At 38.7% G+C, this 14,665-nt stretch overlaps 1 protein-coding gene across 4 annotated transcripts in view; it reads right to left on the reverse strand.

Moving 5' to 3' along the window:
* Positions 1-5,701: 5,701 nt before the first annotated feature.
* trim44 (tripartite motif containing 44) overlaps positions 5,702-14,665 on the reverse strand; it is a 43,817-nt gene continuing 34,853 nt past the window's right edge. For all 4 annotated transcript variants that reach the window (XM_068313106.1, XM_068313108.1, XM_068313105.1 and 1 more), the window contains one exon: positions 5,702-7,138. In XM_068313106.1, coding sequence (XP_068169207.1) covers positions 7,054-7,138 — 85 coding nt within the window. In that variant the 3' untranslated portion in view covers positions 5,702-7,053. The remainder of the gene's footprint in view (positions 7,139-14,665) is intronic.

Below are 14,665 nucleotides of genomic sequence, written 5' to 3' on the forward strand. Positions count from 1 at the left end.
AGATGGACACACAGACACTGACAATTACAATATCACCGCTTCACGGAATGTAATTATGGACATGCAGATTGTGAGACATTTTTATGTGTATTGAAAAGGTGCATTGCAATGAGTATGATCACATTTCACTGATAGTTTTTAGACTACATGTCCTTTTATTGGCGACCATACATGCTAATTTCCAAAGATAAAGGGACTGATTTGTGCAATTGTGGTGAATACATAGAGTGGTATTTAAGAGCAAACCCATTTAACCACCACTACAAACTGGGACTGAGTTCTATGTTCTATGTTCTACAATTTACAACCTCAGTTCCTTATCACATAAGAAATACAGCAGAAATTCTGCACATAGGGCAAAGCAGTGCATGAATCACTTATAATTTTAAGTAATTTCCTTCTCTCCTCCATTCACTTTTCCATTGCCTCAGAACCCCAATCCCAATTTATGCATCTGTGTGACCAGGTAATGCTAAACCATTTTTTAAAGTTAATCAAACTAAATATGAAAATGACTACACAGGTCTATTTTCATGATGCCTTTGACTAATGTAAGATAACTGTAGAATCCCCAACTCAAACAATGGAGGTTATTGTTACTAAGCTATTGAGAAATAGGTTGGTGCAGATTCTCACCTAATAATGTAATCTCTGAAGGTTGAAACTGAAGCAAAGATAATTTTGTTTGGGTTTGAAAATATTCAACAACCAAGAGGCTGGGTTGGGGAGTCCAGATTTCTGAACAATTCTGAAGCTGCTAATACAGGCTCAACTTACCTAGTGATGCATTGTGAGAGTCATGAGCATAATTACAGCATCAGTTTCATTCAGTGTGTGAATTATAGTGAAACTTTCTAGGGAAAGATGCTAAGACTGTGCTGTGTAACTGTTGGACATAACATAAAGACAAAATTTCTTTAGTTCCCCAGAAGAATAGTTTCTTCAGCGAGCCTCATGTTTCAAGTCTGTAATTTTTGTGTGTTTGAGTCAACCCATTATGCTGCGTGACGCTATTTTAGCCGCATATCAGAGGGAGGAGAAGTGTAAAGGATTACATGTCTCCCTGTGACTCCTGTTCACTATTTTTTAAATTCTTTTCATTTTGAGTGTTTCCCTGCATTAACCTCTGTTGTCATTTCAGAACCATCTCCGCTTCCTTGCACTCAATCAATTCATTGTGTTGTCTCAGTTACCTACAACCCATCTCTCAATCCTCCACCCTACATATACTCTGCTCAGCCCTCAGTTCCCTGCCAGATTTTAAGTGTTTGTCCTACTTTCCAGCATTTCTGTTTTCTGCCTTAATATCCAGTAGTGATTCTGCCCCATCCCTGTACCATTTCTGTTGTCTGCTCCTTGTCGGATTTCAGTAAAATAATGGACACCACATTCATCTACAAACTGTTTTCAAGGTGCAAATAAACTATAAAACAAACACAATAAAACCATGATATACAATGTTTGCAACAGAGTCTGGGAAATCCAGTGAGGACCAGTAGGAAATGCAGTTTTCTCCCTGGTAATACTGCTACTGGATCTCATCAAACTTTGAAGCATGTAATGAATCTTGTTGCCATGAGGCCAACTGTGGGGGCCAAATTGTGAAGGCCTTCTTCTCTTCAGGCCAGACAAGAGCAATTACTATTGCTGCATTGCATGCAGACCTGTGTCAGCAACATAATTAACAAGCTCTGAAGGAGCCTAGGCAACCTGAATGAGACAAGGTGTGTACACAGCATGAATGATGAGACGAGTAATGAAAGGTGAGGAGTGAGAAAGTGTTACATGAGTGGATTAAGCCAATATTTTGTTGTTTTTGTTTTGTGAATGATTTTACTGTAGGTGCATGTCAAACTGTGTGAAACGAGACACAAGGATTCCCATCTCAGAGACTGCAATGCAACAGATTTTAAATTCGCAGACTCATACGTGTCAACCAAGACACATGGATTTGATGTGCTGTATTGTAATAAAAGATATTATTTTTCTTTTCTTTGGAGAGCAATCTCACAAAAGCGCTGCTTTGTCTCACACTTCTCTGCATTGTGTTCATCTTTGTTGTGAGGATGATTCGTCACCGCACTATAACGTGTTACAGCGGGCAGAAGTAATAGGCATAGGTGTTATCTTAGCGGGATGCTCGTTTTGCTCAGAGACACATTCCATTATCAGCTCGAGAAAACCAAGTCTTTATGCTCCTCTCCACTGCATCCATGTCACCAGGATCCTCATCTCTATCACCTTGCATGTGACCAATTTTATGTCTCCCCACTGAAAGAGTAATTCTCAACCCTAATCCTCATTGTAAACCCTATGAGCCGACTCATCGATTGCTTTTGATCCCAATATCCCCTCAGTCAGCTTCTCTTCCCACACTGCAATTCCTCCACTTGCCTAAGTACAGATGCTCAGGCAGGAAGCGATTGTATGGAGGTTACAGAGGCCCGAAGGTGTCCTTACTGACTCAAGATGAAAGAGTGATGGAGGCTGTCTAGAGAAGAGATGGATCCTCTCGGCCTTCTTGTCTCTATCCATTCATCGTTCATGAGCCAGGGCTGCCAGGCAGCTGTCTGCACCTGTCACCCCTGACAGATGGCTGCTGTCCATCAGTCTGGGAGGGTCCACAATCTGTATTACTTTCTGGCTGGATCAAATATGAGGCAAAATCTACAACTGGAAAGAGATTTATTCCCTGTCGGTGTTGAGCACATTATATTAAAATTGACACAAACTGAAGGTGTTGGATGTGACAATGAATACAAACAAAGAAACACTAGAAAAATAATAGTTAACTGATGATGGTTTAGCTCATCACCACAAATCTTAATGGTGACTGGCCAGATTGCTACAAACAAAACACAAAACAAAAAAAATCACAAAAATCACAACCTGAACAACTGGAAAGGTTTTAAGGGTATGTAAAAAAAAAAAAAAGTCCTGTAAAAACTGTTTCAAGATCATCTCACAAGTGCGAAGGTGATCAATTGTCAAATGAAGGAATGACATCCGATTCTCTGACTCCGGTGATCCGATCCTAGAATTTAGAATCATCTTTATTTACTGTCAATAGTTTGAATTATCATCAAAAACATAACTATCCCATAAAGTAGAACTGGTTTTCATTTGTTTGGATATAATTTCACCCTTTTCACAGTTAAATGAAGTCTATTTGAACCTGCATCATCTCAATTACATACTGGTGGAAGTTCCATGTCTGTACTGTCATGCAAAACATCCATCTACCCATCCACCCATCCATCCATCCATCCATCTATCCATCCCTCCATCCTCTAAATATATATAATATCCCACATCGAGCTGTTGTTGTTTGATAGGTTTATTAAAATTTGTGAAATAATGGTGTAATATATAAAATAAATTGAAACACACACAGCATTTCTTTGGATCAAATAATGATACTTGTCATTTTCTAATTAAATATGCTAACTGCAACTACTCTCCACCCTCTATTTATCTTCCAAATAGTCCAGTACAATTCATAGAAGTAAGTCTTCCCAAAAAATGTCGGTTTCTGTGTGTCTACATCCAAAAAAAACAAAAAAAAAACAGTGGAAGATATAAAGCTACAATCCTGTAGCTGAGGCCTACGTGAGTAACGAGACCAGGGTAAACATGAAAAATACCTCAACAGATTGACTATGAGTCCAACAATACATTCTGTTGAGTGGTACAAGAGTTGTGGGTCTTTTTACAGGTTGATGCACACTTTCTAATGCTGAAATGTAGCACAAATACACACACGTGCCTCACACCCAGACACACCTAACAGCAATGCTTGATTTATCATTAAAATTTCTGGTTTCTCTTCCTGCTCTTGGATTCAAATAAAAAGAATTAAGTCATGGCTGGTTGGAGGGGCTGTTTCACTGTATTTTGAAAGATGGAGAGAAATAGCTTCCATTAAATGGAAGTAATCAAAGCGGTATCATTACTAGCAAACATGTCACGCAGCTAATTCAATCTCACAATCCATGAAGCAATTAATTCATGTCAATACAAAAACCCAACTAGTCTTTTCCTGCCTATCAGCAGAGCAGAGGTCTTTGGTTGCTGATGGTTTATTTGTGTCTCTGCGTGAACATGCTCACTGGAGTGAACGAGGAAGTGCAGGTGCAATTAGGTGTGAAAAAAAGGAACATTGAGGTCTCCCTGGCTGTATTAGATCAGACAATCTTCTTCTATCCATTTCCTCCAGAGACAACAGGCACATTATCCAACGTCAGGTTTGTTATTATTTCATTGATCAGGTTCAAAGTTGAGAAAAAGGAGTTCCAGATGACACGATAATGACTATTCACTGAAACCAGCCTCCGTTTGACAATGAGATAGCCTGCAGCTGGCGCGGCATCCTGCTGGATAACTTAAATCAATTTATCCACAGCCACGCTAAAATATTTACAAAAAAAAAAATCAAATTTCTAAAACTATTTGCATACTGTGGTGCAGTCACTTTGCAGTGGCTTAGGATCAGTGTCCCATGCTGTAATAATAAGGATCAGTAATCCTTATTATTTCTGTAAAGAGAAAATTGCAATGGAATGCAAAATACAGATGTGTTACAAGCCAGACAGTGATGACCATTGTGCTGAGAAAAGAAAATGAGCATGGTAAGAAAAATACCTTCTGATTGGTGATGTGATCTGATGATATTAAGTTTGGCTTGTCTGGTAGGCTGTTTGGTAGGCCTGAAATTAATCTACATTTAAGTGCATTTGTAGAAGATGAGACCCTCCAGACGTCTTTTATTCCATCACCCTTGAAACACCCTTTGTTTCAAAACCTCCAGATTCGAGTTCTTTCTTGTAATCTTGCTGGTTTGAATCTTGATGAAGGAAAATCAAAGTCTTCCTCAATCCTCATCTCCATCCAACATCAGATATCTAAAAGACTTTCTGATAGTGATGTCTTGGACGACTGGTGTTGCTTGGAAGATGTTTGGTGAAGTGTTTTTCATAAAACCGAACCAATGTACTGTTTGAATACTAAACAAGTAGAAAACCATCATGTCCTCACCTACCATACATCTTATATATTCTACAGAAAGTTTGGTTTTAAGACTTGGATAAGAACTACATAAACTGTCCTTCAGTCCCAAGTAGCAGTCTCAATTTAGGTTATTAATTTTTTTCTGTCAAAAAGTGTGGGAAACTGCAATGATTATCATTATCAATCACAAAAAATGCAGTGGTGTGGACTAACGCAGAACGAGTTGTGAGCTCATGCAGAATGCATGGGGATTTTTTGAATTCCTGCCACTTTCTATTATTGAGACATCCAAAAGGAGCTGGTTAATCACAATTGTTGTAATTTCCATGTTCTCTGAATTTTTGTCATTTAAATATAAGGAAAATGCTTAACATTACAAAAATGTCAAAAGGCCACAACCTCAATACATACTGTAGGAGGAACGTAGATCAAATTTTGTGAAAAAGGATTTGGTTTTTAGGCGAGGCCCCAGAATCCCCTCAAAAGACACAAAACCCACTCAGAATGAAGCTAAATTTAACTTTTAACAATAGAAATGAATTAAAAACAAACAATAAAACTTTATGATGATCAAAAGGCACCATTTCAGTTCCTTCTTAGTAAATTGTGTTTGAAACTGAATTTTTCTAAAAAATTTAAAAAAAGATCAGAATTACCTTAAATACAGCATTTAATAATGCAAATGAAAACAAACCTGTCAAAGATCCACTAATAGGCAAATGTGTGTTTTAATATTACAATTGGTGAACCTGTATATGAAAATGAAATGTAAAAAACCTCCCACAAAAACCCCATAATGTTACTGCTTGGAAACAACAGATGGAACCGTTCCCAAATCCTTTGCAGTATGGTATGAATATAAATGCCATCATCAGTATCTACTTTAAGAAACTGAATGTGTATTTATAGATTCGTGACAAAAATAGTCCGATAAAAACAAATAGAACCATGAGACAGAAACCCCAAAAAACAGCACACATTTGAAGTTAATTCAATAAGATGGTGACATACCAACAGTTCCCTTGAGTGGGTATACAACTCAGTGCATATCACAGCAGTGTGACAGTGAAGTCACGCCATTGTCAACCACAGCACGGTTGACACCACTTTCAATTTTCAATTTAAGTCAACAGAATCATTCAAACTGCTGAGTGTAGCAGCAGTGCCTTGTAACAGAGACCCACAGCTAAGTAGGTCAAGGTAGAAACAGCATACACTTGTTTGAACTAAAATCCATCACACACTATATGTTGGTCACTAAACAGACCTTTTACTTTTCAGTACACAGAAAGCTGATACTGTGGAACAGTTATTTTCCTCTGTCACATTAAAGATTGATTTTCACCTAACAAATCACCAGCAGTCGGTGTCAAAATGTCCCCTGTTCCTGACAATAGATCAAACAAGCAGAGAAACAAGTGAGCACAAAAGTATGAGTGTAAGAAAATAGCAGGTAGGGCAAAGGCTGGATGGAGGGAAGAGGTAAGGGGCAACAGAATTATGTAAAATACAAGAAAGAACAATACCCAGAACAGATTTGGAATACATTTTTTCTTGACTGACGTACAACGCTGTAGCATTTGACAAATGTTCTCTTTCTGTGTGTGAGATTGTCCAGTATGCCTGTCAAAACAACAAGAGCAAAATAATATTGTGAATAAATCAAGTGTGAGGTGCGCTTTTGCCATTCTTGAAATGTTCAGCTTCATAGATTCTTGGTTCCTCCTCTGTGAGTCAGCCACGCTCCCCAGCAGTCCAAGGATGTGACTGGCTGCTGAAATTGAGCCAGATGGTAATTGACTGCATGTAACTTGTTTGCTCCAGTTCAAGAAAGTTAGCAGCCAGTGAAGAATTAAAAACAACTTTGAGGTGGAAAAAATGTGGCCATCCATATTTGTGAGAGCAGCCTTCTTCAAGGTCAGTTTGCTGCCAGCAGGCTCCAGAAAAGGAGGGGAGGAAGGTAAAGGGGAGATGGCTAATAGAGGACCAGCTGGCTGAAACAGACTTTGAAGGGCAGGTGGGTGTATGGAATCTGGTCTGATGGTGTCAGGGGGCGTGGTCCATGGACGGCTCAGAATCACTGTCCTCAAAGTCCTGTGGGTCCACAGGATTTGCCCTTGGCTCTGGTAGCCTGCAAAAAAAGAAATAGAAACAAATTGCATGACAAATCCTCTGTATCCTCTATCTCTCACAAACACATACCTGCAGCCACACAAATACAAACACATTAAATAACTATAATAAACATTTGTAAAATGTTATTATCTGTAATAAACCTACGCTTTAAGTAAAAATCATCCATTCTGTTGGTTTTTTTGGGAGTTCTGTGGTGACAGACACAAAGTGATTGCTAAGTTGCAGCTACCTGCAGCAAGCCAAACCTGGCAGATAGATTCAATATCGCTGGAGACCATCTACACCTTCACAAGGTCTAATTGGACTAAGTAGTAAATGTGATAGAGCACAGCTCCTCCGTGCGAGGCAAACTCTCCTGAAACTTGTCACGCTCTTCCCTCATATTCTTAATATGATTTCTTTCAATTTCAAAGGACTATACCTCAACATGTTTTTCTAAACAGGCACTTACTATATAGAGATTGTGTTTAAGTCAGTAATATTCAATTCACTTTACAATTATAGCATCTAATTTCACTGATTAGTGGTTTATTGTGAAACAATCACTTCTTTGACCTTGGACTGTTACGCTATCTGTGAATTTGCTGTAATCTATTTGAGCCGGAATTAACAGAGAGATCTCTGATGTTATAATGATGTACAACCCGGTAGAGTACTGATGTTGCATATGGCTGTCTTCCCTAGAAGTTAAGCGGAAGAGCGGATATAATTGTAACAAAATTGAACGATATGTGTGACTTCATAACAGTGAAGTGTTTTTGCTAAGGTAAAATATACATATGACGAGCAGTGCAGACAGTGCCAGAAGAACACAAAAGGTTCCGAGAGGTTGTTTGTAAGCTGAATTGTTTGTAAGCCATTATTTATGTAGTTCCCCTTTCTGCCACAACCCCTGCGGAGTAGCACCGCTCCATACGCGCATCTGTATACACAGTGATACCTCTACTTATGAATGTCTCTACTTACAAAATTTTCTACTTACGAAATTTCTCAGCAGGAAAATATTACCTCTACTTACGAAAGAAATTTCGACTTACATAATGTAAAAACACAGTATCGGCTGATACTTGAATCTCCCACAAGTTCCTGAATGCAATATTCTCATAGTTGCTCTGCCATTGGCTATTACCTATTACATATCTTCCTGGCATCCCATTGGCTAAGAGGGATGCCACTCCACCTCTGTGTGGAGCTAGATCGATACTTATGGAGTGTGTTCGGCATTCGGCACTCGACCCGTGAGGTGTTCTGATAGTTTTGCGCAAATATAATAACTTTTAGAGTATTGACTATGGACCCCAAGAAAGTGACGGAGAAAAGAGGAAAAGAAAAGACAAAGAAAAGAGTTTTCTTGTCCGTACAAACAAAGCAAGAGATCATAGAAGAGCATGAGAAAGGGATGCGTTTGGTTGATCTCGCCAAAGAATATGGCCGTAATGCATCTACAATCGCCACGTTATTAAAACAAAAGGAAGTTTAAGGAGTTTAAGGCATCGCGTGGGTCGTTGGAGAAGTTCAAAAGGAGGACTGGAATTCACTCTGTTGTTCGACATGGTGAGATAGGAGCAAACCAACGAGGGCAAAAAAAACAATGGGGACAGCTGTTAAAAGGTAAATGACCATCATTTTTATTCTTTACTCCATTCTTTGTTTTTTATATTATGCGCAACTCTCATGTATTGTGTAATAATCTAATCGTAACATGTATTTGTTAGATGTTTTGATGCATTTTTAATAATTTCTTCCGGAACCAATAAATTTCGTAAGTAGAGGTACCACTGTATATACTATACAGTATATATTTACAAGAAAGAACTAAGCGAGATGAGGAAGATAAGTGTTGGGGATGTGCGTATGGAGCAGTGCTGCTTAGTGTCAGTTGCGGCAGAAAGGGGAGCTACTGTCAGATGTTCCCTGAGGTACGACCACCTTACGTTGGATGTTTGTATCTCGGGGGAAGTGCTTTATTTCAAAGAGACAGCTATACTACCCCTAATATAAGAAGTAGGAATACAAATTATGTCAAAGAAAATGTCTTGTTCTGGATATGTGTAACAACTAAACAGAAGGATACCAAAAGATTGCCTGTCAAAATAAAAGCAACGGGCATACTGCCTATTGAAAGTGAATAATTGCTGAACTTGATCAGAACACATCAGGAAAACTATGGGGCCAAATTTTAATATTCATTGATACAAACTTTACTAAATCTTTCCATGCAGTCTTTGAGCTTTTCCACCATTCCTTACTACAGTGGTACATCTACCTACGAAATTAATTGGTTCCGGAAGAAATTACGTACGTAGAAAATTACGTAAGTAGAGACGCGTTTTCCATGCAAATGCACTAATCAGTTCCAAGCCCACAAAAATTCCGACATAAATGTTTTATAAAGCATGAAAATGCATCAAAGCATGTAACAAATACATGTTACGATTAGATTATTTAACAATAAATAATAGTTGTGCATAACATAAAAAACAAAGAATAGAGTAAAGAATAATAATGGCTGTCATTTACCTTTTAACTGCTGTCCTCATTGTTTTTTGACCTCTTTGGTTCATGCGCTCCTATCTCACGATGCCGAACAACAGAGTGTATTCCAGTCCTCCTTTTGAACTTCTCCCACCACCCACGTGATGCCTTAAACTCTTTAAACTTCCTTTTGTTTTAATAACGTGGCGATTGTACATGCATTTCAGCCATATTATTTGGCGAGATCAACCAAACTCATCCCTTTCTCATGAACGCCGAACACATTCCATAAGCACCGATCTAGCTCCACACAGAGGTGGAGTGACATCCCTCTTAGCCAATGGGATGCCAGGAAGATATGTAATACGTAATAGCCAATGGCAGAGCAGATATGTGAATGTTGCGTTCAGGAACCTGTGGGAGATTCAAGTATCAGCCGATACCTGTGTTTATATTCGAGTATCAGCCGATACTGTGTTTTTATATTACGTAAGTCAAAATTTCTTTCGTAAGTAGAGGTAATATTTTCCTGCTGAGAAATTTTGTAAGCAGAAAATTTCGTAAGTAGAGACATTTGTAAGTAGAGGTATCACTGTATTTGTTATTTATGTAAAGAAAATGCTTAAGCAAGCAGCTAATTAATGCATTTTCTATACATTTATTGACTTTCTGCCTGGGGATTCTAATGTTCCTATCCCTCTCAATAACACATTCCCAACCATATCTGCTTTGCTCCTTCATTTCTTTCAAATGCTGTTCTATCTCCTCTGTCTCCTTTCTCCTGGTTTTGCTGCTTGCATTATCAGTAATCTTTAAGAAAAAAACAAAAAAACGTTCCAGTTAATAGGCAGTGATATCTTTCTGAGTGCTGCTCCCAGAGCATTCCTGTCTGACATAGTTCTGTTGGCAGAGACAAAGAGTTTCTTCCTTTCCCTTGGTGCACCTCCTCCAGGAGCACATCATCACAATGTAAACTCACAACAGGGCACCTCATCTAACAAGAGCCTCAACCATGTGCACAGAGGAATGCATGCTAGCACTTGTGCATCCCTGTAAGTAAAATAATTTTGAAGGCCTGTCGGCCATAAAATCTTTAATGTAACTCCAAAATGCTAAGTGGTCAGGTTATACCCAATGACTTTGGATTCAGGAATTAAAACAGCAAGAACAGAATGAACTCAGTCTCATCATCTGTCTTGAGATCAACGGCCAATTTACTGACTGAGATTTTAATTATTCAAAAGCGCCATTCCAACTCAGTTCCGACTCAATAAAATTACCACATTTACTTTCAACCAAAACAATTTCACCCAGTTTGCAAATTGTCAACCACATCACAGGCTATTCACTCTTCACTGACAACAGCACAACACACAGATTTCTGAGCCTAGCACTCTCACACAGCTCCCTCCTGTCTAAGATGGTGTTTGGGGTAAAACATTGGCAGAGTCATTCGTAAAAGGCAATTTAATATTGCATCTCCAGTCAACCAAAACAAACAAAAAGAAAAGTAATTTACAAATATATGTATGACACATCCACCATATTGGCAATTCATCTGGTTGTTTCTTACTAAGCTTTAAAATACATGGAAGAAATGAAAGAAAGGTGAAAGAGGGGAGGAAGGGAGGGGATACAAGTCAGTAGTTGGGTTTTTGCTTTTTGTATGTCAATGCATCGTCCCTAGCCTAAGTAAAAGACCAGTTGTATGAGTATGCGTCCAGACTGTGTTCTTTCCTTGCATGATTTATTCATATGCTTTAATGGAGTTGATGTATTATTGATCAGAACCGACCACAGTCTCCTCCCCCCGTGTGACCACTGCTACTGGACATGGCAAGATAAGGGCTGGGAGGCCTACTGCAGGGTTCCCTCTCTAGTTACAGTGAAGCATGATGGATGCATGCTTGGTGAGACAAAATTTGGGATGTGGTGAGTGTGTATGCATGGGTGGGTGAGTGTGTATGAGAGAGAGGGAAGAGTTTTTAATGGGGCTGACCAAGATAATTTTAATAATGTCTGCTTTCTTGAAATAGCCAAGGGTCTCCAATAGCCTTGAAACAATCCCATTAGTCATAGCAGCAAATCTTATTGCAAAATAGAAAGTTTCCCAATATCCCCAAAATATCACAATCGTTCATAGGTGAAAACCTTGGGCTTCCTAGAAGAAAAACAAAGGGAGTGAGAGCCCACGACATTACCTTGACTTTTGCTGCCCTCATTCTATTCCGGTTTTAGCCGCAGCTCTGTAGAGCTCTCTGGGAGATAACGGGAGGGAGGATCTTAGCCCTGATTAGGTTTGAATTCCCTGCTCTTGGCAAAGAAGCTACAGGACTAATAAGTCATCACTCTGAAACACTTTCATCATGTTGTGGCAGCCTTGCCAGCTTGACACAGCTTCAGTGTTACATGAATAATCAGGCTACAGTAGTTTGGACGTGCTGAATGTTGTTGAGGGATGTGTTAGTTTTAATAAAGGTTTGAGAGAGGGGATAAGGGAGGAACTGGAGAGCAAAATGAAGGTTTCTGGTGAAAGAGGACTTTTTGATTAAGCAAAGAGGATGGATGAGCATAAGGCTGTTTACATAGCGCTAGTAGCAATCACCCTCAGGAGACAATAACTTAAGCGATTTGCATTTCCAAACACTGGTGATTTCATCCAAGCTTATTCCATCACATGGGGTGACAGGAACCATTTCTCATGTCCTGGAGGGCTATGAGGGCTGGTCTAATGAGAGAAGATCCTTAATGGTTATTGATAGAGCCCAGGAGGACAGATTCTGAGCCTCCCTCTCCAGTGAAGCAGAGCTCTCTGCCACATTTTAATGAAGTTTGACTCTTCTACAAGGTGGTTTAACAATACAAACAGATTTGTGACAAGAAATGACTGTGATATGAAAAAATAAATCAAATCATGGATTGAAAGGGAGAATGTAGATCTTTAAATATAGCCTGCTGGATCTAGATGGCCAAAATCCTGGGACATTAATGGGACATATATCTTTCGTTGGTAATCTTTGCTGCCTTTCATTAAAAGCACTGCTGCAATCTTTCCAATAATTTGCACTGGGATGAAGCTTCTAGGTAAGATTTAAGAAGTTTGAAGAAAATTCTAAGGATGGCAAAAGAAAGAGATGGGAAGGTCTTAAATAAGGAAATAACAATCTATCATAGCTTCAGAGAGGTGAAGATCACAGGAGAAGGAAAGGAGAATCACAGTTTTGACGTAAAGTGACAATTTCAATTTGACTTACTGCGGTGCAGATGCAAGAAAGGGAGGGGAAAAGTGTGAACGTCTCAGCAATTAAATGAGACAGATTCTGAAACATCGAGTGCACCAAAATATTATCTAGTCATTAATGCTCTGTTGCCAAGCAGTGGAGATAAAGTTTGACACACTGTCACCACGAACAGTCTTGCAAGGGAAAAAAATGGAACCACGACAGGAAAGTGAAAAACATGATAAACAAAATATAAGTAAACAAGGAAAGAAAAGAACAAAATGAAGGGATGCAAGTGGAGCAAATAAAAGAAACACAAAGGGATGGACGAAAAAGTGAAGGAAATAAAAGAACGAAAAAGGCAGGGAAGAGTAACAGCTGTCATTGTTTCCTTTTTATTATAAAGAAAAGGTTGGTGATGGATTATGTTGATTTAATTTCAATTCTTAATGAGATTTCTGGGTTCAGTATTTTGGATTTGAAGTTAATGGAAGTTTGAAATGTTAGTAAACTTATATTTGTAGTCCAAAGTATGTGTATTTGAGTTCAGTGTCACAAAGCTGCTATATCATCTACTTAACATGACAGATTTGCTCAGATACTCACTCCTCAAACATTAATTGCTTATAAACACCAAACTACAGCTTTTTTTTAACAGTTGTCAGATCCCTGGTAAATCAACGGCTTTTGTCTTGAAGTGTTTCCCTAGACATCCGTCTGAAGTGCTTGTGTGTGGAAAGAATGTCACTACGACAACTGCCTAGCTACATAATCTTACTTTGAGACACTGGCTTTATAGAACCTACTTTGTGTGTATATATTCAAACACAGTAGACTGTAATGTTTCAAGTCACTCCTGGAAATGTTTTGTATTGTTAAGTAAGCAAAATAGAAAAAAATATAGCTTTCCCCCCCATCTTTACTAATTTTTGCAGAATTAATAGATTCGACAATCTCTAAAATAACTTAAAATTCATTTGTTTGTATTTATTGCATCCCGGTAGACTCATTTGAAATCTATTTTAAAACAGCTTCTGTGTGATACTCCAGTTTTCCCTCGTAACTGAGCATCCTGCCTTCAAAACAACCAAAGGTCTTTACGTATGATGGTGTGATGGAATTCATAAGGAAAGGAGGACTACATTTCTGGTCAGAGGCTGCAGTGTAGGCACAGATGCAATCAAATCAGCAGGTGTCAGAGTGGCAGAAAAGATGGTTTACGAGTTGGATTGTCTGACAGCTTCACGTCTGTGCTCTTAAACAGTTACAGTGGACACACAACTAATGCATGTTTGATAAATCAGTGCCAGGAATATGCAGAAATGCATAAATGTGCCATATGAGGTTGAAAGGAGAACCTAACCCAGCTTCCCATTGTAACACTGGTCTGGTTTGTGCATATGTATACAGTATATTCTCATGAAGCAGAAACAATGGCCATGTTGGACAATCTCTGATGCAGTCAGACACACAAATATTTGGCAAACCTAGACACACCGTGTATGTTATGATGTCAGTGATTTTCATTGAGAGAAACAAAACAACGAGGACAAAATTTGTCCTTCATATTCAAGTCTTTACACCCCACAGAGTTGACAAAATCCCTGGGCATTAAAGTATTGAATATAAACAATTTCTTTATAAATTCTGTTTGAGAAAGCTATTTTGTCCAAAACCTCCCCATAAAACTGTACAGCTACCAATCTATTAAGTAGATAGCACAGCTCCAGCCATAGAAATAATGGCTCGGTTTGCATCGTGTTTTATTGGTCTGAGAGAATCTTTTCCACAAGCAATAATACTATCTATTGTCACGAGATCCAGGC

The sequence above is a fragment of the Antennarius striatus genome, chromosome 4 (assembly GCF_040054535.1).
Source record: "Antennarius striatus isolate MH-2024 chromosome 4, ASM4005453v1, whole genome shotgun sequence".
Classification (NCBI taxonomy): Eukaryota; Metazoa; Chordata; class Actinopteri; order Lophiiformes; family Antennariidae; genus Antennarius; species Antennarius striatus.